This window comes from Ascochyta rabiei, chromosome 13 (genome assembly GCF_004011695.2).
Source record: "Ascochyta rabiei chromosome 13, complete sequence".
Lineage (NCBI taxonomy): Eukaryota > Fungi > Ascomycota > Dothideomycetes > Pleosporales > Didymellaceae > Ascochyta > Ascochyta rabiei.
The window spans coordinates 1,229,168-1,252,486 of NC_082417.1; the positions used below are offsets into that span (position 1 = coordinate 1,229,168).

The 23,319-nt window shown below is 56.1% G+C and overlaps 10 protein-coding genes across 11 annotated transcripts, besides 18 other annotated features; 4 read left to right on the forward strand and 6 right to left on the reverse strand.

The window, feature by feature from the left end:
• Window positions 1-159: 159 nt before the first annotated feature.
• Window positions 160-1,490, reverse strand: EKO05_0007908 (uncharacterized protein; the record flags this gene model as incomplete). Its single annotated transcript, XM_038941058.2, has 2 exons — window positions 160-1,296; window positions 1,359-1,490. 2 exons carry the CDS (start codon window positions 1,488-1,490, stop codon window positions 160-162), a joined length of 1,269 nt encoding a protein of 422 aa, XP_038796950.2.
• Window positions 431-469: a tandem repeat.
• Window positions 526-589: a tandem repeat.
• Window positions 1,491-1,518: 28 nt separating the features above from the next.
• Window positions 1,519-1,557: a tandem repeat.
• Window positions 1,558-1,688: 131 nt separating this feature from the next.
• Window positions 1,689-1,721: a tandem repeat.
• Window positions 1,722-1,758: a tandem repeat.
• Window positions 1,759-1,908: 150 nt separating this feature from the next.
• Window positions 1,909-1,935: a tandem repeat.
• A 635-nt stretch (window positions 1,936-2,570) lies between these two features.
• On the forward strand, window positions 2,571-4,324 carry EKO05_0007909 (E3 ubiquitin-protein ligase pub1; the record flags this gene model as incomplete). Its single annotated transcript, XM_038941064.1, has 5 exons — window positions 2,571-2,954; window positions 3,065-3,154; window positions 3,209-3,856; window positions 3,911-4,046; window positions 4,104-4,324. 5 exons carry the CDS (start codon window positions 2,571-2,573, stop codon window positions 4,322-4,324), a joined length of 1,479 nt encoding a protein of 492 aa, XP_038796949.1.
• Window positions 2,967-3,008: a tandem repeat.
• Window positions 4,172-4,214: a tandem repeat.
• Window positions 4,325-5,327: 1,003 nt separating the features above from the next.
• Window positions 5,328-8,039, forward strand: EKO05_0007910 (DNA helicase; the record flags this gene model as incomplete). Its single annotated transcript, XM_038941132.1, has 2 exons — window positions 5,328-6,582; window positions 6,631-8,039. The coding sequence occupies 2 exons, from the start codon at window positions 5,328-5,330 to the stop codon at window positions 8,037-8,039; spliced, it is 2,664 nt and encodes an 887-aa protein (XP_038796948.1).
• Window positions 5,615-5,636: a tandem repeat.
• Window positions 6,631-7,874: a mobile genetic element.
• Window positions 6,631-7,901: a mobile genetic element.
• Window positions 6,706-7,901: a mobile genetic element.
• Window positions 6,715-7,010: a mobile genetic element.
• Window positions 7,714-7,886: a mobile genetic element.
• Window positions 8,040-8,270: 231 nt separating the features above from the next.
• Window positions 8,271-8,310: a tandem repeat.
• Window positions 8,311-8,665: 355 nt separating this feature from the next.
• Window positions 8,666-8,716: a tandem repeat.
• A 156-nt stretch (window positions 8,717-8,872) lies between these two features.
• EKO05_0007911 (uncharacterized protein) lies at window positions 8,873-10,087 on the reverse strand (the record flags this gene model as incomplete). The annotated part of the gene is made up of 1 exon (XM_038946327.1): window positions 8,873-10,087. The coding sequence occupies one exon, from the start codon at window positions 10,085-10,087 to the stop codon at window positions 8,873-8,875; it is 1,215 nt and encodes a 404-aa protein (XP_038796947.1).
• A 1,475-nt stretch (window positions 10,088-11,562) lies between these two features.
• Window positions 11,563-13,194, reverse strand: EKO05_0007912 (uncharacterized protein; the record flags this gene model as incomplete). Of its 2 annotated transcripts, none has more annotated exons than XM_059637154.1 (2): window positions 11,563-11,793; window positions 12,250-13,194. In XM_059637154.1, the coding sequence occupies 2 exons, from the start codon at window positions 13,192-13,194 to the stop codon at window positions 11,563-11,565; spliced, it is 1,176 nt and encodes a 391-aa protein (XP_059493137.1). The 2 variants fall into 2 exon arrangements, with proteins under 2 accessions (XP_059493137.1, XP_059493138.1); XM_059637155.1 differs by having other exon boundaries at window positions 11,563-12,126.
• Window positions 13,195-14,512: 1,318 nt separating this feature from the next.
• EKO05_0007913 (uncharacterized protein) lies at window positions 14,513-15,630 on the reverse strand (the record flags this gene model as incomplete). The annotated part of the gene is made up of 2 exons (XM_038941143.1): window positions 14,513-15,565; window positions 15,619-15,630. 2 exons carry the CDS (start codon window positions 15,628-15,630, stop codon window positions 14,513-14,515), a joined length of 1,065 nt encoding a protein of 354 aa, XP_038796945.1.
• A 917-nt stretch (window positions 15,631-16,547) lies between these two features.
• On the forward strand, window positions 16,548-17,354 carry EKO05_0007914 (3-oxoacyl-[acyl-carrier-protein] reductase; the record flags this gene model as incomplete). Its single annotated transcript, XM_038946326.1, has 1 exon — window positions 16,548-17,354. One exon carries the CDS (start codon window positions 16,548-16,550, stop codon window positions 17,352-17,354), a length of 807 nt encoding a protein of 268 aa, XP_038796944.1.
• A 623-nt stretch (window positions 17,355-17,977) lies between these two features.
• EKO05_0007915 (Alpha-galactosidase) lies at window positions 17,978-19,689 on the reverse strand (the record flags this gene model as incomplete). Its single annotated transcript, XM_038941160.1, has 2 exons — window positions 17,978-19,179; window positions 19,233-19,689. The coding sequence occupies 2 exons, from the start codon at window positions 19,687-19,689 to the stop codon at window positions 17,978-17,980; spliced, it is 1,659 nt and encodes a 552-aa protein (XP_038796943.1).
• Window positions 19,690-20,296: 607 nt separating this feature from the next.
• Window positions 20,297-20,537: a dispersed repeat.
• A 113-nt stretch (window positions 20,538-20,650) lies between these two features.
• Window positions 20,651-21,394, reverse strand: EKO05_0007916 (Glutathione transferase; the record flags this gene model as incomplete). Its single annotated transcript, XM_038940988.1, has 2 exons — window positions 20,651-20,936; window positions 20,991-21,394. The coding sequence occupies 2 exons, from the start codon at window positions 21,392-21,394 to the stop codon at window positions 20,651-20,653; spliced, it is 690 nt and encodes a 229-aa protein (XP_038796942.1).
• Window positions 21,395-22,528: 1,134 nt separating this feature from the next.
• EKO05_0007917 (mitochondrial import receptor subunit Tom22) lies at window positions 22,529-23,126 on the forward strand (the record flags this gene model as incomplete). The annotated part of the gene is made up of 3 exons (XM_038941015.1): window positions 22,529-22,616; window positions 22,709-23,001; window positions 23,085-23,126. 3 exons carry the CDS (start codon window positions 22,529-22,531, stop codon window positions 23,124-23,126), a joined length of 423 nt encoding a protein of 140 aa, XP_038796941.1.
• A 117-nt stretch (window positions 23,127-23,243) lies between these two features.
• Window positions 23,244-23,269: a tandem repeat.
• The last annotated feature ends 50 nt before the right edge of the window (window positions 23,270-23,319 follow it).

Genomic DNA, 23,319 nt, shown 5'->3' on the forward strand with positions numbered 1-23,319 from the left:
AAGGAAGTTTCGGGGGGAGTGGTTTCAAAACGTTGCCTTGTGGTGAATGCAATTGAATTACAAATACAGCTAGCGCATTGCGCAGGAGAGGTGCCTGGGTATCAAAGAAGCAATCAACGCTGAAAATAGTCCAATACTGTGTCGAGCGAGGTCAAGGTGTCAGTCGAAATTGAAGAAAGCGTCGTTAAAGGCCGAGTCTCCCCCCTCCGGGTTGTCGTAGTCGTCCAGATTGAAGAGGTCTTCGAGGTTGTCGGTAGTCATGGTCTCCATGGGCTCGTCAAGGGTGTTGTTGGTGTCGTTTGCATCGTGAGTGGGTTTGGTGTCTGCTGGTTCCTGGACAGGTTTCAAGTCCTTTGTGTCGTCTGCTTGTGGCGCAGGCTGTGGCGCATGTTGCTGGGTGGGCTCTGCAGGCTTTGGCTGCTCCAGTGGAGGCTTCGAGTCGGCGTTGGCGTCAGCGTTGGAGTCTGCGGTTGTGTCTGGGAGATCAGACATGGAGAAGTCGAGGTCCATGTCGGCGCTGGGCGCGTTGTTGTTGTTGCTGTTGTTGTTGCTGTTGCTGTTGTTGTTGCTGCTGTTGCTGTTGTTGTTGCTGCTGTTGCTGTCGCCACCGCTCTTTGCAAAGCCTTCTAGGCCACGCAAGAGCGATGGCCCCTCGTCGAGATGGAAGTCGAGGTCGTCGGACGTGTCCATGGTGTCGGCGGGGTTGTCGTGGGTGCCAGACGTGTCCATTGCATCGCCAAACTCAAAGTCGAAGTCGAACTCGTGCTCGTGTGGGATGGAGTCGGTGGGTGTGCCGTGGAAGAGAGGATCGGCGGGCGGCGCGGTGGTGGTGTCTGGCGGTGGTGGCTGCTGTGCTTCGTCTTCGACCTTGGGGACCGCTTCTGGCGAGTCTGGTTTGGTGGGTTGCTGGGTGGGTTGCTTGGCGGGCTGCTCGGTGGGCTGCTCGGCGGGCGGTGGAGCCTCGGGCTGGGGGGCGGGCGTGGTGCTCTCTGGCTTCACGGCCACGTCTCCCTCTTCTTCTTTTGCAGGCACGCTGAGCCCCGACTCTGCAGCGGCGCGGGCGCTTTCCGCCTCGTGGTGCTTGGCTGCAGCCTCGCGCTCCTTGCGGTGGTGCAACAACAAGGCCAGGTCCCGTCGCAGGACGGATTGCGCCAGGCGGACCTCGTTCTCGAGCTCGTCGAGGGCGTCGTGGAAGCGGTCGGTGGCGGCGGGGACGGCGCGCTGCATGCCCTGCTTCATGCGGCCGGTGCCACCGCCGGCGTGGTGCTCTTTGATGAAGCGGCCCGTCGTCAGTAACTGCACATGGAGGTGAGCGCCATGCCTGGGGGAGTGATGGGGACTGCGGTGGGCGCGCGTACCACCATGTTCAGCATGCCCTGCAAGAGGTCGAGATTGGGGTTGCCGGGGGCTGCAAGAGGTGCAGGAGGTGCAGGGGCTGCAGGGGCCTTGGGCGGCGGCTGCGCGGCGGGCTCTGGCTTGACCGAGGCCATTGTGGTGGTGGTGGTCGTCGTCTTCGTCGTGGTGGTGGTGGTGGTGGTGGTGGTCGTCGTGGTGGTGAGGCGTGAGGGAGGCGTGAGGGAGGCGTGAGGGAGGCGTGAGGGCAGAGCGAGGCCGGCGCGTTCGTTGACAGCTGCGCGGGTCACTGCGCGACGCACGACTCGGAAAAAGGGTCCCCGCCTAGCCCCGGCCTGGCTGACTGGCTGGCTGGCTCCAAGGCTGGCTGGCTCCATGGCTCCATGGCTCCATGGCTCCCATGGCCAAGCTTCCGTCGCCGGTAACAAATGCCCCCAACGGGCCTGCGCTAGTGCGCTTCGGGGCAACAATACGCGGCCAAGGCCCTGCCGCAATCTCACGCACCACCACGACCACAGTGGCCTTGTTCAGTCCTCGAGGCTTGCACTCCATGGCCACGCACACATGCACGCATGCACGCACATTCATAGCTGGCAGACGATGCGCAACGGACCTGCTCGCCGGCGGCAAGGGTGTCGACGTCTGCACTGGCAAACGGCTGCACGCACGAATCAGACCATCAAGACCACCGCAGCCTGTAATTTACAACAGGCCAGGCGGCTCGCTGTACTTCGCAAGGCTAGTCGCCGGCCCGCTGCATCAATCAGGCGCCCGTCTACCTACCTACTCATGTTGCAACCACCTCCCGCCTCGACACCTTTCTCACTCCTCCACCCCACCCCCGGACCAGGCCCAGAAACTGCCTACCTGTCGTCGTCTGGCAAAGGGTCCCTTTCTCGTCCTTTCTGCATCTCCTTTTGCTGTCTCCTTGCCTCTTCCCTTTCGTCTTGTCAGCGTCAGCTCGCCGCGGTACTCGTGCCTGCCTTGGGATTTCCTTGCCGCCTCCACGCAGCTGTCAACACCCCACCTCGCTCACGACTGCGCTTTTCGTCCCGCCTCGTCAGCGTCGTCCCACTTCGTCCCCCCCCCTTTCGTCGCCTTCGACTTTTTCGCATCGTCTTTCGCGTCGCAAAAGTCTCGAGTCTGCAGTATAGAAATAAATCGTTGCTACTGCCAATTCACCACTGATTCCACCGCCGCTTTCTCTCCCATCAGCCATGGCCGACGCTGCTCCCCCCGGCAGCAACCTGCCGCCCCCACCGCCCTCCGCCGGTCCTCCTGGCTACGACGGCCAGCAGGGCAACCCCCAGCAGCAGCACATGCCTCCTCCTGCGCTCGCCCCTGTGATCATCCCGCAAAACACGAACCCCATTCCGACGGCCATCAGCTCTCCCATGTCCGGCGGCGTCATGTCTCCCGGCAGCGCCACGGGTCCTGGCTACGCTTCGCGCCGTGCCGCGCCGGAGCCCAACAAGAGGGCCCTGTACGTCGGCGGTCTGGACCCCCGTGTCACCGAAGACGTTCTGCGCCAGATCTTCGAGACAACGGGCCACGTTCAGAGCGTCAAGATCATCCCTGACAAGACTGCCAGCGCTCCCTCGGTAAGTCCTTCTCCGCAGCCGCCGTCACCATGACCGTCGCCGCCGCCGCCAGCCCTGCCTGGGCCATGGCTGTCACGATCCATGTCTTCAACTAACACCTACACTTGCAGGGCTTCAACTACGGCTTTGTCGAGTACGATGATCCTGGTGCGGCCGAGCGAGGCATGCAGACCCTCAACGGTCGCCGCATCCACAACAACGTAAGCGGGCATGCAGGACAGGAGTAAACAGGAGCATGATCTGATGGAGAACAGGAAATTCGTGTCAACTGGGCCTACCAGTCCAACAACACCGCCAAGGAGGACACCTCAAACCACTTCCACATCTTCGTTGGCGACCTGTCCAATGAGGTCAACGATGAGGTGCTTCTCCAAGCCTTCTCCACCTTTGGCCCCGTCTCCGAGGCCCGCGTCATGTGGGACATGAAGACGGGCAGGTCTCGTGGCTACGGTTTCGTGGCATTCCGTGATCGCGCCGATGCCGAGCGAGCACTCAGCTCCATGGATGGAGAGTGGCTTGGTTCGCGTGCCATTCGCTGCAACTGGGCCAACCAAAAGGGTCAGCCCTCCATCTCCCAGCAGCAGGCCATGGCCTCGATGGGCATGACTCCGACAACGCCTTTCGGCCACCACCACTTCCCCACCCACGGCGTCCAGAGCTACGACATGGTGGTTGCCCAGACCCCCCAGTGGCAGACTACCTGCTACGTCGGCAACCTCACGCCATACACGTCGCAGTCTGATCTCGTTCCTCTTTTCCAGAACTTTGGTTATGTCACCGAGACGCGCTTCCAGTCTGACCGCGGTTTTGCTTTCATCAAAATGGACACCCATGAAAACGCTGCCATGGCCATCTGCCAACTCAACGGCTACAACGTCAATGGCCGACCTCTGAAGTGCAGCGTAGGTTGAGTCGGTTCCTTTTTGTTTCTTCTGTTTGCTTACGCTTCGATGCAGTGGGGCAAAGATCGCCCGCCCACCGGCCAGTTTGAAGGCTACTCGCCTGCAGGTCCGAGCCCAGCGTACGCTCAGACGCCCAGCGCGTACTTTCCTCAGTATGGTGGCGGACCAGGTGGTCCCATGTCACCTTCAGGTGAGCGGCACCGGAGGAAGCTACAGTACCGAAAAACACAATCTAATGCGCGGGCAGGACCCAGCCCCGGCGGACAACCCTTTGCTCAGCAACAAGCCGGCTTTGGGGGTCCTGGCATGAACTACCAGCAGATGCAGCCGCAGCAGATGCAGCCACAGCAGATGCAGCCAGGTAGTGCTGGTGGCTACGGTCGTGGCGCGCCCGCCCCCCAGCAGCAATGGGGCCAGCCCGGCCAGGGCGGCTTCAACCAAAACGGCTTCGGTGGCTACCAGGGATAGCCCCTGATGGTCGTCTTCTTGTTTCGCGTCCTTCTGCCTCTCCTGCCGACGTTCTTGGTTGCGGCCCTTCTTGATTAGCGTCGATCTCTGCATCCCCCTCATCTGCTATCTATCACGTCCTTACAAGGAGACTGTACTGCATCAAGACGGGGCGAGCGGTGTGCCATCTTGCCTCGCAGACTTTGTTTTGGTTTCTGGTGCGACTACCCTTTGTACGTTTCTCTGCTGTTCGGCTCGACGGGCCGTCTTGTTGGACATGTTTCACAATGGGCTACGGTCGTCGCTCAATGGATTTCTTTACACTGCATTGCTCTCGTTACGTCAACATGGGCGCCGCGCCCTCTGACCATGTCTCTCTTCCATCTCAAGTGGATGTTGTCGATGTTGTATTCGGATTTTCCTTGGACCTACCTCTTGATGTTGAAAAAGTATGTGGGCTTCCTGCAAGCATGGCGTCCCCGTTGCATACCCCCCTCTTCTGTTGTCTGAGCGACTTGTTACGGCCGTACTTTCTCTATGGACACGATTCATCTCCCTGCCCCTTCTCTAACGACTTTGTCTGCGTTGCCATGATGAAACGACAAAAGCATGCGCGTGTTCCTGTTCCTGTTCTGATAGTTCGAAGTCCTAGTGCGGGCTGAGTGAGCCGGGATGGTCTTGGCTGGCATGGAGTAATTGAAGTGGGCTAGTCTGAGAGGATGCGCCGCGGATGAACGGTGTTGATGCAGGGGCTAGAATGGATTTGTGCATTCATGTCTGCCTTGCGCTGGACCGAAACTTGTCCCCCATTGTTGACAGGCTGCCGCTGTGTGATGTGAATGCACTATTGTATCTAGGAATTGATTGTTGCGAGTCCTGCTTTGACTCGAGTACCTCGAGTACACCCGAGTACGTCTGGTGGTGCTGATCGAACACTTCATACCGAGCTAGGCTCGTTTGGTGCACGCCAAATCCGTAGAGAGTCGCGAGTCGCGTCAACGCGTAGAGTGGGTCGCCCTCACACATGCACACCCTCGACACACTGACTCTGCTGCTTTCCTTTCTCGTCGCCTCTTTCCTTTGCTGTATGCTTTTCGCCTTTGCGAAATTGGGTGCGTCGCTACGATTGTTCTCTGCGAAGGGGCCGCAGCTTCCACTCCTGCGTGCGCACCTCGCTCCAACACGCCTCTTGACCTCGCCCCGGCGGCCACAACAAGCTGTCCCCACGCCTCGCCATCACCACGGCTACCTCGCCGCCCGGCCCCACACCATATCGAACATGTTCAAGCAAGCGATACAGAAACACGATGTCGTCGTCGCCGCCGCCGCCGCCACTCCAGCGTCCTCGAACCCTGCCTACAAGCAGCCGTCGCTCGCCAACGCATTGAGTCGCACGGGGTCTACACAGCGGCCAGGAACACGCCCGTCCGCGTTTGGTATGGACAACATGGCGAGAAAGAACGCCGCAGGGGCACACCGATCTCCACCTCGGCTACCGCATGGGACGAAACGGACGTCGAGCGGCTTAGCCAAATCCCGGAGCTCTCATGAGGACGTCTTTGAATACCCTGCACTCAACATCTCGGAGATGGAGAAGGAGAATGATTTCCCTGCCTACCATACCTCTTCACGGAGCAACACGGGCGGGCTAGCCACAGCACTGTTCGACGAGGACGATTTTGACAGCGACATTGACCTCGATGTTGAGGACCCTGCGACAAAAGGCACCGTTACCTATCCAAAGCTGCCTCCTGCATCGCCAACAGCTACCAAGGACTCTGGATACTCGTCACGACTGCAGTCGATGCAACCCAAGATCGAGCTGGATAGCAGCCAGCCCATCCCATGGTCATCTTCCCCAGCCGAACACTTCAAGACGCCGCCCAAACCGCAACCGCCGAAGACCAAACGACGCACCTTGCCCTGGTCCCAGCCGTCCCAGCCTAAGCAGCAGCTGACGCCTGAGCCCGAGGAGGACATTTTGGCGAACAAGAAGCGGAAATCGGCAGCTGTTACAACCAGCAGCACCTTCACACCCTTGCCCAAAGACTCATCGAGGTCGCAGTATCCATGGAACACCACAGCTAGTGCGCTCAAGCTGCAACAGAAGAGTCTGAGGGAACAGCACAAGGCCAAGGTCGCTGAGAGCATCGATGACACGGAGAATGTCAAGAAGAAGAAGAACGTCATCGCCAAGATGTTCCTGAGTGACGAGCAGAAGAACGTACTGGACCTCGTCATCCAGCACAAGAAGAGTGTCTTCTTCACAGGTTCTGCTGGTACGTCATATGCAATTGAGTGATGAATCGTGTTACTGACTTTGACAGGTACTGGTAAATCCGTGCTGCTGCGCGAAATCATATCAGGCCTGCGGAAGAAATTCATCCGTGAGCCCGATCGAGTCGCCGTCACAGCATCTACAGGATTGGCGGCGTGCAATATCGGCGGTGTCACCATACACAGCTTCGCAGGTATCGGTCTAGGTAAGGAGCCTGCAGAAGATCTGGTCAAGAAGATCCGACGCAACGCCAAAGCCAAGCAGCGATGGCTGCGCACCAAAGTCCTGATCATGGACGAAGTCTCAATGGTCGACGGCGACCTCTTCGACAAGCTGGAGCAAATTGCGCGTACCATCCGAAACAACGGCCGGCCGTTCGGTGGGATCCAACTGGTCATCACCGGCGACTTCTTCCAACTGCCACCGGTGCCAGAATTTGGAAAGCAGTCAAAGTTTGCGTTTGATGCTGGGACGTGGAACACATCCATCGAGCACACGATCGGACTGCACCATGTCTTTCGTCAGAAAGACCCCGTGTTTGCAGGCATGCTGAACGAAATGCGCGAGGGGCGCATGTCGAACGAGTCCATTGCGAACTTCAGAAAGCTAGACCGACCGTTACCAGCCTCGGAAGGCAACATCGAAGCCACGGAACTGTTTCCTACCCGGATGGAAGTGGACCGCGCCAACACCCTTCGCATGCAGCAGCTGCACGGCGACACGTTCAGCTTCGAAGCGCGCGACGGCGGTACCATAACGAACAAGGAGCAGCGCGACCGACTGCTGCAGAACTGCATGGTGCCTGAAGTGGTGCATCTGAAGAAGGGCGCACAAGTTATGCTGGTCAAGAACATGGACGACACTCTCGTGAACGGCTCTCTCGGCAAGGTCATCGGCTTTATGACCGAGCAGCAGTTCACGTTCTGGAAGGAGAACGAGGAGGACATGCTCGAGGGCAACATCTCAGAAGCGCAAATGAAGAATGAGATGGCGAAGACGATGCTGGGCCTCAACACCGCGCAGGTCTTCCCTCTGATCCGCTTCGCCATCGCCGACGGCACGACGCGTGACCTCCTCTGCAAACGCGAAGACTGGAAGGTCGAGCTACCGAACGGCGAAGTACAAGCCAGCCGAAGCCAGATCCCGCTCATCCTCGCCTGGGCGCTTTCTATTCACAAGGCGCAAGGCCAGACACTGGAGCGAGTACGCGTCGATCTGGGCCGCGTGTTTGAGAAGGGCCAAGCGTACGTAGCCCTCTCGCGTGCCACGAGCATGGCCGGTCTGCAGATCCTGCGCTTCGACCCGAGGAAAATCATGGCGCACGACAAGGTCAGGTCTTTCTACTCGAGTCTGTCGCGCGCGGAGCAGGTCGAGGCCAAGACCAAGAGCACGACGATCCTGGGCAAGATGCAGGCTGCGAATGACAAACACAAGAACAAGACTGTCGGTGAAGAGTGATCGTATACGTAGCATATTACATGCATTCTCGGCGTCATGTTCTGGGTAACACGGTACATAGATAGACTCGCGGCCAACCGCCCGAGCTAAGCGGCGCTGTCGTTGTCGCAATATTACCCCAACTTCCTTCTTTCTTTCTCTTTACTTGCACGAACTTATACATTCTGGTGTTATGTTCTAGGTAACATAGTACATAGATAGACTCGCGGCCAACCACCTAAGCTAAGCAGCGTTGTTATTGTTGTTGTTGTCGTCGTCGTCGTCGTCGTTGCAATATTACCCCAACTTCCTTCCTTCTTTCTCTTTACTTGCATAAATCTATTGCTAGAGATGTTGTTAGGAGGTTACCTCTCTTACCTCTTTCTTAGTTTTCTCTCTTTTGCTGGTTAATGCATAACTGGTTTGTTCTTAGGTTAGCTTACCTAACTAGGTTGTACGTGCTCTAGGTATAGTGGCTAGAGGTAGCTCTTAAGTTTTTACCTTCTTCTTCTGCTTTGGCGCTGGTGTGTGTGTTTTTGGTTTGTGCTGGGTAGGGCTTACTTGCTCTAAGGTGGTGTTTTGGCGGGGTTTGGCTCTTGGCGTTCTTTTTTCTGCTGTTGGAAGTTTTGTCTGGAGGTGGTCTTTTATCTCTTGTCTCTTGTCTAGCTCTATCTTTCTCTCTTTCTTTTTCTGTCTCTTTTTTACACGCTGCTAAAGGTATGCATTGTATTTTCTCACCGTGTCTTACTTACCTAGGTAGCTCTTGTTTCTTGTTTCTTGGCTTTTCTCTTTCCTGCTGCTAGATGTATATTCGACATGTTACAACTACGTGTTACTTGCTCTCAATGCTTTATCTAGAGATGCATCTCTCGCCCTTCGCCCTCGCCTTCCCCGCTGTCAAATGCACGCCTCACACGTTGCAACCATGCCTCACTCGCGCCAAACTGCGGATCGAGGATGAAATCATGGTCCGCACCTTTCACTACCCTGCTCTCATACACGCAGTCCCCCCTCTCACCAACTGCTGAAGACCAGCACGCGTCGAACCACACCCTCCCCTTTGCCCCCACCATCCCGTCCGACTGGGCGTGGAAAGCGTCGATGGTCCAGCGCCGCTGAGTCTCCGCTGTGACATCCTGGGCAACGTCACGGCTGGTGGTTTTGGCGAAGAGCCGCACGGCATCGTCGATGTCGTCCCACTCGAGCGGCGCTGCACACCATGGTATGGAGCGCGGTTTGCGGAGGCAGAGCTGCGCATCCTGATCCACGCCGTCGACTTGCTCTGCGAAGAGAAACGTGGGGATCAGCGAGCGCAGGTGCGCAAGTGTGTCTGCGTCGTGCAGGTCTACAGCTGCGTGGAAGTCTGCCGCCTGCTGCTGGCTCCTTCCACCCTCTTCTCCCACCGCGCACGGCGCAACGGACAGCGGCGCCGCAGAGGAGAAGCTGCCTGCTACCGCACTGCTCCAGCCCGCGCTCATGCCCGCCAACGGCGCGATCCTCCCGTGGACAAACTTGGCCAGCGCCGTGAACTGCCCGATGACCGGCCCCGGCAGCAGCAGCTCCGCAGCCCGTAGATGCAGCATCCCCGTATGCTGCGGGTGAACCCACGGCGCGAAAACAGCCACATGCGGTCTCCGCGGGTGCAGCAGGCCCGGAAACCTCAGCAGCGCGTTGAGCAGATACACTGTCCCGAAGCTATGGCTCGCGAGGGCCACATGCGCGATCCCCAGGTGCGCCAGCAGCAGCGGCAGCGTGTCGACAAACGCCGTAATCCGCGCTTCGATCTCCACGCTGCTGCTGCCGCCCATTCCTGGCCGGTCCGCGTGGATGATGCGGATCCCGTGCGTGCGGGCTAGTTGGTCCAGCGGAGAGTAGCTGAGGCGGCCGCCCATTAGGCCGCCGAAGAAGAGGACGACGGCCGTGCTGGTTGCATCGGCGTAGTCGGCGTAGGAGATGTGGTAGGGTGATGTTCGGCCTGAGGACGGGGAGGGTGGGAAGGTCAGGCGGCGGTGGAAGCGGCGGTCGCAGAGGAATTCTAGGACTGCATCTGGTGGATTGGGGGATGGCATGCTCGGGGGGTTTGTCTTCTATGTATGCGTTGGTCTTTATCATGGATACTGGTTTCGACGGAATTGATATCAGATGTCGTTGGACGCCTATCTCTACTAGCCTGAGTGATTGGCTGACGGTGAGCAAGAGTGCTAAGCCTAGTTCAATCTGCTTATGTCTTATTATCCCTATCTAGGACGATCTTATAAGAGGCAAAGCATGGCTTTTTAACGATACAGGATCGTACCTTTCGTGGGGAGTAACTGATACAAGCTTGATAGGACAGAGAAGTATGTATGCATCTCATCTCACTTCACTGTCAACAGAAGAAAGTCTGTTGACACAGAGGACTATGTAATCCATTGTAACATGTTGAAGCTTGTAGGTTTGTATATCTAGTGTTTAAAACTTCCCATCCTACCGTCTGATGTCTGCGTTGCGCACTAGGTCGCTCGACCGTAGATACAGTACTACTAAAAGTAGGTTGGAGAGATAGCAGTAGTGTCGCAGCTAAAAAGAGTAGTTATACTAGTACAAAAACACCACAAGTTAGTGCTACAATGTAGGCAATATTCCGGAGTGACAAGTAGGTATTCCATATATCCAATGCACTGATTCCTAGTCTGGCGACTGTGTGCGAGGTGGTGGTTTTTGGCTGTCTTTGACTGGATTGATCATGTGGACAGAACGGCAAGAGCGCGTTGCAAGACGCTGTGTATATTGCGTCATCTGTAACAGGAAGAAATCTATACATGCCTCTACAAGTCAGCCCCTGGAGACCTCACAAAAGAGCCTGAGGATCCCAGACACCGATGCCTTGGTGTCCTCTGGTGTTACTACTTTCCACACGCCCCCACTGTCGTCTCACAGCTCCTCATGTAGCGGAGATTTGGACAGTGGAAGGAAGTCTGGGGTTGAAAAGTGAATGCCGAGAAATCCACCCGACACTGTTTTTTCCCCCATGCGTTTCACTGTCGTGGAGATGCTACTGTAGGTTGGTCTAATCGCAGGTTAGTTGTCGCCAGCAGTGAAGAAGGCCCAGATGCGTGTTTAGCCCATGTATGGGGAATCGTCGTCGCCCGGAGTCTTGTTGTTGATAGTATGGAAATTGGTCTGGGAACGTGTGCGGTCGTTCAGACCTCTGCTCGCACCCTCAGCACGACACGAGTGTTTCGTTCTGGCGTTGAGTCGATTGGCGTCTCTGGAAGGCGAGTCGTTAGTCGCGTTTTGGGCTTTTGAGACATCCTGCAGCGCGATGGGATTCATCTATCGAAAACCAGTAGACGAGTATCAGGCTGACATCGGATTTGGCGGGCTGGATGTGGTTACATAGAAACGAGCGAAACATGGCTCAGTAACGCTAAAGTGAAGACTGATGCTGCGAAATAAAATTCCGAAAAAGGGGAGGAAAGTGCTATCATACTCCCCGCCGTCGCTGGCCTTACTGAAAACTCAACATCAACCTCGCGAGTTCGAAGAACAACCCACCAACTCATCACCCAGACAGCATGCCATTCCAGGCACTTCCCACCGCAGCACTGGGAATCCACATCTCGAGACGGACAGCGAAGCTCCCGCGGCCGTTACGACAGAGACCCGTAACCGTCCTGTACTGCCCTCCGCGGTGCTTCCAGAAGTCCCCCAGATCCTCGCGCACCACGCGGTGGACGCCCCGTTTCTGCGTGTCGTGGCGACTCCAGTAGAACCAGCCGATCTGGCGACGCTCCTGGAAGGCATGGTGTCAGTAGTAGCTCGTCTAGAAATAAGGGAAACGCACTGATATGGCTGCTCCACAACATGCCAGAGCTAGTGTGACTGGTGTAAAGAGACAGCGGAAAAAGGTCGCTCAGTGCGAGGTCGGTACATTGAGCCATGCGAGTCCTTGCTGTATGTCCCTTCCATCTCCGCTGCAGCAGCTCAGTCGCCGCGGACAGCTGGGGCCTGAGTACATGCGCGGTCCGGGCTGCTGCATTACTTGCGTCCAGTGGATCTGGTGGGCGACGCGGTGGTGGGTCGGTAGGAGAGAGCCGACGGTGAGCCACCCGCGCATGGCGATAACCTTGAGGAACCTCAGCATTAAGGCCCGTGGATAGATGTCGACTCGTGACTTTCTGCAAGGGAAAACCGCACGATGTGTACTGATGGAATCGAAAATGTGGATTTTAGGAAATCTATGTCTTACCTTGTTCCATGGAAGCTCCCTTCTGACCACCCGATCTCTGTGCTCAGCGCTATATGCATCTGCCACCTCATCAACGATCTTGCCAAACAGGATGTCGCTTTCCATGCTTTTGTCGCAAGTCCCAATATCAGAGTGACGCAAGGCCTGCAGTATGCCTCGCAGCCACAGTCCATTGGCGTCGTTAGCTAGTACGCGCTCGCCGCACCACTGATGGAGCAAGGAACAATCCCACATATCACCGCGTGAGCTCCATCTATATGCAGAGCGTAAAGTGTCGTATACAATTGACCGATCACAGCCAGCCTCTGCCACGGCGAAGCGGACCGTCTCCAGCGTGGGCGGCCTACCGAGTCGACGATTGTGGTTGAACAGCTCCACAGCGTCGAGATTGTTTTCCAAGAACGCCTGCCGTCTTCCGTTGATAGCGGTATGGCTCATGTCTGAATCCCGCCAATCAACCGTCATACTCGTGATCCAGAGCAGGAAGCGTAAGAACCGGACCTTTTCCAAAGTCCAAGGCCCGCACAGAAGCTTCCTAGGCAATCGGCAACGAACGAAAGCCAGTCGTGGCAAGTGACTTCGCGAGAAGACCATGGATGTTGCATTCTCAAAGTTCGGAGGCCATTGGGCATCAAAGCACCCTTCGTCCGGCGTGAGCCCGCACAGACACCCATTGTTCGCATACGTCCTGACGACCCAGCTCTTGAAGAACGACCAGGTCATCCACTTGCTAGCGAATATAGCTGTCTGGGCGGCAGAACGCACGGCATAGTCCTCACATCTCCGGGTTAGGTAGTAGTCGCATGCGTTGTAGTAGACGTGATCGCTCGACAGTCGAGCACCTAGGATACCAGAGGCCTGGATAAGGGCGAGGTTGTAGCCGGAAGATGCAAAGATGGGCTGCAAAAGCTCAACTGGAAGGCTTTCAATCGCTGCTGTGGTCATCTTGACAGTGATCGAAACCTGTGGCCTGTGATGATGTCAAGACCTCTAGATTGATGTGAGTACTGTGATGGCTTCCCAGTGTGCTGTGGAGACGCAGGCAGGCGTGTCGAGTGTGGCAGCGAGATCCTTCGAGCAGCAACGACCATCGAAAAGGAAGAACGAGGCGCTTCCCATATCGCGCGAAGGAATGCCACGCCATGCCCGCCTAAACGCCTGACCAGCGGCCGTAAAGCGGTAGCATGACCTCGGTCGCTCGGTCACACTTACCCCGCTGTCTCCCCACACGCTAAGAAGACCCACTTTAGCTAGCCCCGGGGACGAGCGGCAACTCTACCCGACGACATCATCACTCACTTGCTGTTGCGCGATCGCAGGAGAAAGTTACAGTCGCGTTCACATCCAGCACGATCAAGTGTCAACAGGTATGCGTTGAGTCTGTCAAGTGACATTAGATTTTTCAAGGATGTCAGCGCGTTTCAGTGGCTCAAAGCCAGATAACAAGCCCAGGCAACGCAGTAAGACAGCATACAGACTCACAATTGCACGTAGATCTGCAACATGTACAGAGAAATGCCTCGAGTCAAGCCGAGGAGCGACTTTGTTGACAACGTGTGGGGATTTGCTGATTGCATCAGTTTCTATTTCCCCCTCCCTTCCTTTTCGGTGTAGGAACTCAGACAAAGACGCTTGAGTTCGTACATGTCAAGGCTTCTGATGACTACAGCATTTTCACGGGAACACTTCGTGGCGATGCAGCCGTCCAGGCCAAGCCAACACCCGTCTCCAAGAGCCAGTACCGCGGAGGACTTACAAGACCCTATGCCTTACCACTCACGGCCTCAAGGTCTTCCAAGTTTTTTTTGTAACTCCATCGATAGAAGCACTGATATTGGAGTGTGAAGTATGTGTGTCCGCAATCAGGACAATCGCAGAGCGGCGGACGCCTGGGCACAGTGGCCTTAGCAACGCCCCCACCTCTAGAGGGCATCACTGACGCGATCAAATCTTCGTAAGAGAGATCACGAAATTGCTAGCCAGAGGTTGGTGTTGAGAAGACGCAAGAAGCGGAAAGAATTTCTTCTGTGGGTGACGAGAGGTTAGCGGTAAGCGAGTTTGAGTGGGAGGCGAAGCTGGATAAAGCAACAGCTCGACGGTGAAGGCTTGGACGCGCGGGAGTCGCAGGTGAAACAGTGTTGTTCGATGGACGTCCAAGCAAGAAGAAGTGCGGCTTGTTGATTATGTTTTTGGGTCCTATCGTCTATCTCAGTCGTCCCGAGAATGAAAGTACCCCACCTAGGGTTCAGGCAGTGCTGTTTACCTAAGCCGTGTTCGCCGCCTCCTCACCCAGCTTAATCTCGCCCTGGAACTTGTCGTTGGTGACATGCATGAAGTTCGCCCTCAGCGGGGTAACACTTGTATATCCCTGTGCAACGGCCCATCCGTCGTTCCCTGGCTCACTCTGCTCGACACTCTCGTAGACGTCCTTGAACTGCGGGGCCCATTTGAAGTGCTTGTGGCTGTACCTCATGTGCGGCTGGCCACTTGGCGTCGCAGTGCCGCTGCCCGCCCCACTCTCGGGAAGCAGGTCGTTGTTGGCGCGCAGCTCCTTCTTGCCGAGCTTCTCCTCCTGCTTGCGGATCTGGCTCTCCACGTCCGAGGGCGAGTCGTCGGCGTCCGAGGGGACTTGGACGACCTGGAAGCAGCTCCCGGACCTCCACGTGTTCTGCAGCATGTTGGTCCACAGAATCTTCCTGCTGCCAACGCCGTCGACCAGGGGGACGTTGACGGAGTAGAGGTGGGTGTTGGGGTCCCAGGTGTCATAGAGGTGCTGGATGAGCTTGGCGCTGAGGTCTGAGGCGCCGGCGATGATGGCGGCGTCGTGGTTGCGGTCGAAGAAGGCGTAGGACAGGGCGATGGACTTGACGCCGCAGACGGCGGCCTCCATGGCGCCGCCAATGGTGCCCGAGGAGAGGGAGAAGACGGCGGTGCTGTTGCGGCCGTAGTTGGGCCCGGAGACGACGAGGTCAATGGGCCCGCGCGAGGAAAAGTAGTGGTAAAGGCCGATCTGGGCGCACGAGGCGGGCGTCGAGTCGACGAGCACCCATTCCTCCTCGGTCGAGTCGGGGGGCAGGGGCGTGCTGTGGGTGGAGCCGTGGTTGGTGAGGCGGCCGTCGGTCGTGGTCTGCAGGGGCGCGGGGCGGTAGTACGAGGGCTTGATGGCCTTGCCGACGAGATGGGCCTTGCCGATCCACGAGCGCTGGGTGTGGGGGAGCACAACGCTGACGCTGTGTCCGTAGCGCTGCAGCGTCGACACGAGCGAGTGCACGTACGGCGACGACTGGTCAGAAGGCGGGCCGTCGTCGTTGGTCACCTGGCCTGTCAGTAGTTACACCGTCTGGTTGCTGAGCTAAGCACGGAACATACGAGGATATGCATTTTGGTGTGGTGCTGGTGCAATTGGCGCTGTGCACACGTTGGAGCTGGGGACGACGACTGCGGGCGGGGCGGTCGATGCGTGATGTGCTGATGCTGCACAGTTCCGATCGGAACGAACCTCGTCACGGCCACTCACCACCCAGCGGAGCGTGGCGTGTGCACACGACATCGACCTGGCAGCCTCACCGGCAACCTCTGCCGTGCACGGAGCCCAATGCCCATGTCGTAGAGCGGTGGACGCACGGCAGGACCTGCATGGCACAGGTGGTGCCCGCTGGTAGCTTCGCTCCGCTTCGTCATCAACAAACTCTCGCCATGAATCAACAAACTCTTGCCATGAATCAACAAACTCTCGCCATGAACCAAGCGTGCAGCTGCAGCCTCAACAAACGAGACGGCGCTCTTGTAATAGCAGCGGAGAAGGAAGCACACTGCTTCGCCGGCTCAATGATTCATGGACTGCCATGCGCCTCACCATCTCCGAAGCCTGCCATGGCCCCTCCTCCGTCCGACCTCCGTAGCCGAGAGTCGAGCGTGTGTATGTGTGTGCGACATGGTCAACCACGCAGAAACAAACGGCATCGGCACGCTTTGCTGCGAACGGCAGGGCCACACGGGCGTTGGCGTCGCAGTCCAAGAGCCGCACGACTCCCGCAGCCAAGAGGCCGCTATTTTCGGCATGGCCTGTTCGGCTCCCCGCCCGCGCCCGTGACCCGTCCATGGTGAGGCATCGCGACTGACCGAAACATGAGCGCGGAGAGGGGAAGTATACTTATAGAGAAGACGAGCGCCAGCAATGGACAATCCTTACATCCAGCTCGCTCTCAGTCCCTGCATCAGCCCCAGCCATAGCAAAGCCGCAGAATCTGCACGACGATTCAACACAGCCGTCACGTGACCTCCACCTTCACACCAACATGGTCGTCACAGTCCCCACCGCCTCCCTCGAGGGCCAGGTCGCCCTTATCACCGGCGCCGGCCGCGGTATTGGTCGGGGTTGTGCCATCGAGCTGGGCAAGCGCGGCGCTTCCGTCATCGTCAACTACGTCTCGTCAGAAGGCCCGGCACAGGAAGTCGTCAAGATCATCCAAGGCTTCAACAACGGCGCCAAAGCCATCGCCATCCAAGCCGATGTCAGCAAAGTCAGTGAGATCACACGCCTCTTTGAACAAGGCAAGAAAGCTTTTGGCAAAATCAACATCGTCATGTCCAACTCGGGCACCGAGTCCTGGGACGTGACCGAGGAGATCACAGAGGAGAAGTACGATCACGTCTTCAACCTCAACACGCGCGCCCAGTTCTTTGTCGGCCAGACGGCGTACAAGTACATCGAGGACAACGGCCGCATCATCCTCATGAGCTCCATCGCCGCCGGCCTGCTAGGCGTCAAGGACCACGCTCTGTACAACGCGAGCAAGATGGCCGTTATTGGCTTCATCAAGGCCTTCGCCACCGACTTTGGAAAGCGTGGGATCACCGTCAACGGAGTCGCACCTGGCGGAATCAAGAGCGACATGTTCACACAAAACGCTTGGCACTATATCCCAGGAGGCAGTCCTGACTGGTCCGCTGAGAAGATCGAGGGCCTGATGGCGAGCCACTGTCCGCTGGGGCGGTGTGCTGTGCCCGAGGACGTAGCAAGAGTCGTTGCCTTTCTGGCGAGCGAGGATGGCGGGTGGGTCAACGGGCAGGTCTTGACTATTTCTGGAGGCTCGTCGCAGTAGGCCGTTTTTCTGTGTATCTGTTCTTTTGAGCGAGATCGATGGCCTCCAGCGAGGCTGAGTCGTGTGGAATTCCAATCTTCTAATCCTTCTGAAGTGCTTCTTTGAAAATTGACCTGTTTCGCTCTTTGCTCAATAACTGTCCCTCCATCGCTAAAGAGGAGTACTAGCTTGCTTGATTACGAAAAGGAAACTCATCGTAGACACCCATTGTCGACTCTTGAGAGCAGAGTTCAAACAGCCAGACGTCTTGACACGGGGAGCACAGATTCAGAAGGGGTCTGGGTACGTTTGTCATCCAACGGATACCTCGCGAAGACCCAGATTCCAACGAACCAGAATCGTCATCTCTGTCGATAGTCGAAACAGAAGAACCCAGAGGCGCTTGCGAGATCAGACTGTTAGAACCGGGGAGCGAGAAAAATCGAGACGAAGACGATTCCGTGCTCGATGCTCTGCATCTGGTCATCTGGCTGTTGATCTTCCGAATTCACTCGTTCATGCATTACGCGTCCAATACACAGCAGGGTAGCTTGTGGAGCAGGACTCACTCTGATAAGGGGCGAGTGAGGCTTGAGATGTTCTTCCGTTGGTCGCTTCCTGCTCATCGTTACCAATACAATCGTCTATGCAACAACACCCACCCTATCGACGTCCGGTGCGTAAGCGCTCCCAACCCCCTTAATCACAATGCTGTTCGTTCCTGTTGTGCTGAAGCCAGACAGCTCCACTGCGTAGCTCTTCAGCACGTCCTTGTCCCAGTTATATCCCGTGAGCGGGAAGCTGACTGTTTTGGCCGCACCGCCGTTCACGCTGATGGACGCTAGCCGCTCGTTGTTGCTGCCGCCCAGGTAGCCGACTTCGCCGTTGATGTAGTCGAAGTGCACTGCCTGGGTAGCCTGGCTGGTGCGGATGTTGCTCAGGGTGAGCGCGCCGTTGGAGGGGCCGCCGAGGTTGCCGACTTTGTTGGTCGAGGTGCAGCCCGAGCAGGACTGGAGATTTGCGCCGGCAGCCAGGGAGCCGGTGGATGCGGAGATGTAGCTGTACTTGGTCGTGGTAGAGGTGCGCTTGATGTTGGACAAGCGCAGAGCGAGCGAGCCGCGGGCGTTTACTTGCTTGGAGAACGAGGCGGCATTTTGGGTGGTTGTGCCAGACCATAGGTCTTTGATGGTTGCAGACTGGATACCGAGTGAAGCGAGCTGGACGGTTAGAGTGCGGCGCGCGTTGCTGAGATCTACGACTAGGACGGCCGCATCGCCATTGGCCAAATCGCCGCTCCACAGATCGCGGTCAGAGGTCCAGCGTTGTTTCAGTGTGATGGGTTTGACGGCCGAGTCCTGGTTGATGGCGAGCAAATCCTTGTTCTGCAAGACTTTAACGGCATCGTTAGACAAGGCCGCTACGTCGGTAGAGATCATGAGAGCAGACTTCAGCATAGCCCAGGCCGCGAAATGCGTAGCTTGCTCGTCGAAAGTCATGCCCTGGTTACCAACCTCAAGCAGATCGGCATCGGCGATATGGCCGGGTCCAATAACACCAGATGCAGCGATGTGAACAGCCTGGTTGTAGATACGGTAGACATTTCCCCAGCCCTGAGCAATGTCATCTGACAGACGGAACGATGTCGAGATACCCTTGGTCCAGTCTTTGGGGCCTTGCAGGCCTCCTGAAGTAGAGAACGGAGTACCCCACTGGCAGATCAGCATGCCCGGAATATCCACGCGCTGCAACTCCTTCCACATCACTCCAAAGCGAGACGCAAAATCGGTTCTCGGGTCTTTGGGTGCGTTTTGGTTGGTATTTGGTCCATCGACATAGCAGTTGTCGTCTGTCCATATGTCAGTCCGCCAAAACACACTTGACGAGCAGGGCTAAACTTACACTTGACATACTCTGTGTTCAGACTCTTGAAGAAATCCGCATCAACAGCTTCATGCCCCAGCGTCCCTAACACCGGACTCGGCACCTGAGTATCGCACATTCTCACGCCAGCATCGGAATACATAGTCCACTTCATACCCTTGCTCCGCGCAAGATCGCTCAACGGCTTGAGTCCGTTCGGGAACGCACTCGCATTGATCTCCAACGCTCCGGTGGAAGCATTGCGTTGGCCGTCGCGCGAGGCCCAGCCACAGTCGACTTGGAAGTAATTGTAGCCTGCAGCGACGAAGCCGCGGTCAGCGAGCGCATTGATGGCTTTGGTGATGCCGTCATTATTTGGGCTGCAGGCAACCTGGTTGTAGGAGTTCCAGCCAAGGACGGGCGTGGATTGGAAGGACTGCGCTGCTGCAACGGCGGCGCCGGAGAGGGAGAGAAGGGCAAGATTGGGGCCAACCATAGTGGATGTGTTGAGGAGCTTGCGAAGCTGATGATTTTCAGTCCTGGTTGCCTGAAGGGGATGGTGTTTGTATCTATGTCTTTACTGCCATCCTATGGTGACGTCTGCTTTCACTGGCAATACCCAGAAATCTCTCGAGCCTGCCAGTATTCATGTTTGGTCTAGCCAACAGAAGCATGAGATCCGGGTTAACCCTGCGTTTCGGGTTAGTTACGCAAGAGATTTGCAATTTGTGTCCACCTTGTCACTATACGAGATATTCTAATCAGGTGGTTGACGCGCATCAATGTCCTACTCCGATGAGTTCCTCGTCGCGTCGGTATTCGGTCCGGGATTTTGAAAAACCAACCACTGCTCCGGAAAGTATCAGACATTACGCGTCAAAAAACGGGTGAGATTGCAGCTCAGCTCAGGATTCCTTGCAAAGACGTGAGGTGAGCATTGGTGAACGATAATGAGCACCTGCCTTAAGTGGCTAGTCTGTGTGTCTAATTACACACTAGCTAGGCCACAACCCTGGGGCCCCGCAATTGCATCTCAGTGAAGCTCCGATTTGGTGGGGAGATTGAAAACTTGTGCTCTGTACTGGCGGAAGCGATACCCTGCGTACTATGGTATCCGGCGAAAGTAGAGTCCCATGGCCAGTGCGGTGGGTCTTGTGCAAAAACGCCTACTATGTATTAATGTTTATAACGAGCGCGCACAGACGCTGTTGCAGATGACAAAGAGAAAAGATGTCCGCGAATTGGTGGAAAGCCAAGAAAACCTCCAAGGTCGGACTTGCCAAGCCTCTGCTTTTCCTCCACATTGCACTGGCCGTGGGACTCTACTTTCGCCGGATACCATAGTAAGGTGTTCATGTGAACAAGAATACCCAGGGGGGGCTGAGGCTGCTGTGTTTTGGTTACTTTGACTTCATGTGTCGAAAAGTCTTTATCACTTCCTTCTCGTGAGGTACGCTTTATTTTGAAGCCTCCTGGATCTTCTTGTATGCGTTTTTCACCCCATCCAAGCCCTTCATCTTCTCCAACCACTTCTGAACAGTAGGATGTCTGTCAAGCGGCACTTGCGCATACTCATGCTGGCGGACCCAAGGCTCGAAATGAGCATCGACCGCCGAAATACCGCCAGGAAGAATGCTCTCACCATTTGTCTTCTTAAGCTGGCCTTCCAGAACTGAGTAGCATCGATCCGTCTGCTCGACATAGCGCTTCAGAGCATCCTCGTTCTTGGTGGGATTGTAGTGCCTGCAACATTGTAAGTCGTTGACAATGGTAACAGTCAGGATGGGTAGAAAATACCTGTACCAATTTGTCTGTCCCGTCATCGGCCCGAGCGTGGTCAAGAGGAAGTACTCCCACTTCTCGAAATCAACAACGTCCTGCGCCGATGGCTTTCCACCATAGGCACTCCTCGGTCCCAGCTTCGTGCCGTCGGCATCGTACTGCCTCCTTACATAGTTGAGAATAGCACCGCTTTCCCAGCTAACAACGCCGGTGTTGGGATCCTCAAGAGCTGGGACACGGCCGTTCTCGTTGATCTTGAGAAACGTGGCACCTTTGACGCCGTTCTTTGGGTCGTCACCGAATTCCCAAGACTTGACTTCGTATGGAAGCTTGAGGAGTTCCAGGGCGATGGCAACTTTAATGGGGTTTGGTCCTGTTGCATGAGCGTGCAGAATGAGAGGCTTAGTTTGAGATGACATGACGGTTGTGTGTGAAAATGTCTCTGGTGATTGATTGACTGATTGATGTGTTGTATCGTTGTAAGAGACGATGTGAGGATACTCAATGTCTCTTGATGTATCCATTTGTCATCGAGAACCAATGACGTATTCGTTATTTTTTTCCACCTCGACTCGAACAGCATTCTACACACAGTCTAGACTGCAGTGGATACTTTCGCTCGCTTAGATTTTCGTTCTATTGGGCCACCTGTGGTATAAGCTTTTGTAAAGCTGATGCAATCAAACTCTTGCTGGCTAGGAGCATGATAGAAGAATCGTGAAGTATTGAGCTTGATCAAGGAAGCAACGTGGTGTAGTTCCCAGATAGATAACGTCAAGGACACAAGGTGCTTTCAAAACATAGAAGTGATACTATTAATTGAAAATAACAGCATATACATTGTGTCTACATAGAAGTGAAGAAGAAAGAGCTCAGTTGTAGGATACCTGAATTGTAAGTTCTCGACGCCGAGGTAGTGTTCTGTCCGTCTGAGGTGCTTCTAGAGGCCATGTGTTGGCTTTATAAATTTGGAGGCTCTCTCTGTACTGGAGTTGAGAAGGTAGTCCTCTACGTACTATGAGGGCATAGTAGCGGACGTGATGAAGTGGGGTTGTGACAGTGATTCGTGACCATGTTGGCAATGTGGAAAGTTTGTCATACCCATCAACGCCCTCCTCGCCCAGCCATGATTGAATTGCTGACAACACTGATGAGGTTGTCGCTTCTGCGATGAAATATCATGAGCATCTCAGGACATGCCTATAGTTTATGATATAAAGGATGTCCAATGTCCCCCACCGTCGATCTTCTGTTCATCAAGCATGGTGCTACACATCAGGAGCCTGACTGTCGTTACAGTATGGCCTTCTTTGGCGGTTACACTGTAAGGCGACTGTTATGCACATGTTGTGGTGTTGCGTTGCAGCAAGTCCGTCATCGCCCGCGGCGACGACTCCGTCCGTGCGCAGTCCGAGCTCATCAAGAATTCTGAAAGCTCATCATCATCGCACCTATCCCGCGCATCAACACCACGCCGCGCATCCAACCTCGACATCGCATCTCGTCGTCAATTCCCCCTCCACACCTCCTAATACCAACACACAACTGCCAAGATGGTCAAGCTCGAGGAAGTCATGGACGAGGAGTTCGTCCGCGAGCAGGACGGCCCCCATGACGAGGATGAATGGGACACAGACTCTGGTATGCCAGCACCTTTCCAGCCGCCACAGCTCTATTTCCGGCTAAATGACGATCTTTCCTCTACAACACGCACACTAACGCAGCAACTCCAGAGTCGGACCTGGAATCCGAATCCTCGTTCGTGGCGCCCGACGAGACGCTATACGAGCGCATCACCGCGCTGAAAGACATCATCCCGGCCTCGACGCGCCGCTCGATCACCTCAAAGTACGAGACGGTCAGCTCGTGGACAAAGAGCGGGCTGCTGTTTGGCGGCAAGACGCTGTGGGTCGTCAGCACGAGCGCGCTGCTGTTGGGCGTCCCCTGGGCGCTGGCCTACAGCGAGGAGCAGATGATTGTCGAGCAGGAGCGCGCCGAGCTGATGAACCAGAGGGCGCAGAACGAGGTACGTGTTGAGAGCAAGCCCGAAACTGGGGATGTTAGGAAGGAGAGGCAGGTGGGCGGCGCGAGATGCTAACATTTGAATAGTTCATGGCCCCTGGTGCCCAGGACGCGAAGCCTGCGTTGTAAGATGCGCGCCGCATGCGTTGATGGATGGTCGGTGAGACCCCTACGTTAAATAGCGCGCGCCTTGATGTTTATCGACACACAGTGCCTAGCGCGGATGCTTCATGCCTGTTTTACTATGGAAGGAGATGAGGAAGGAAGGAAGGCGAGGATACGATACGCTGTATTGCACATAGGTTGAAGCGCCACGGGACAG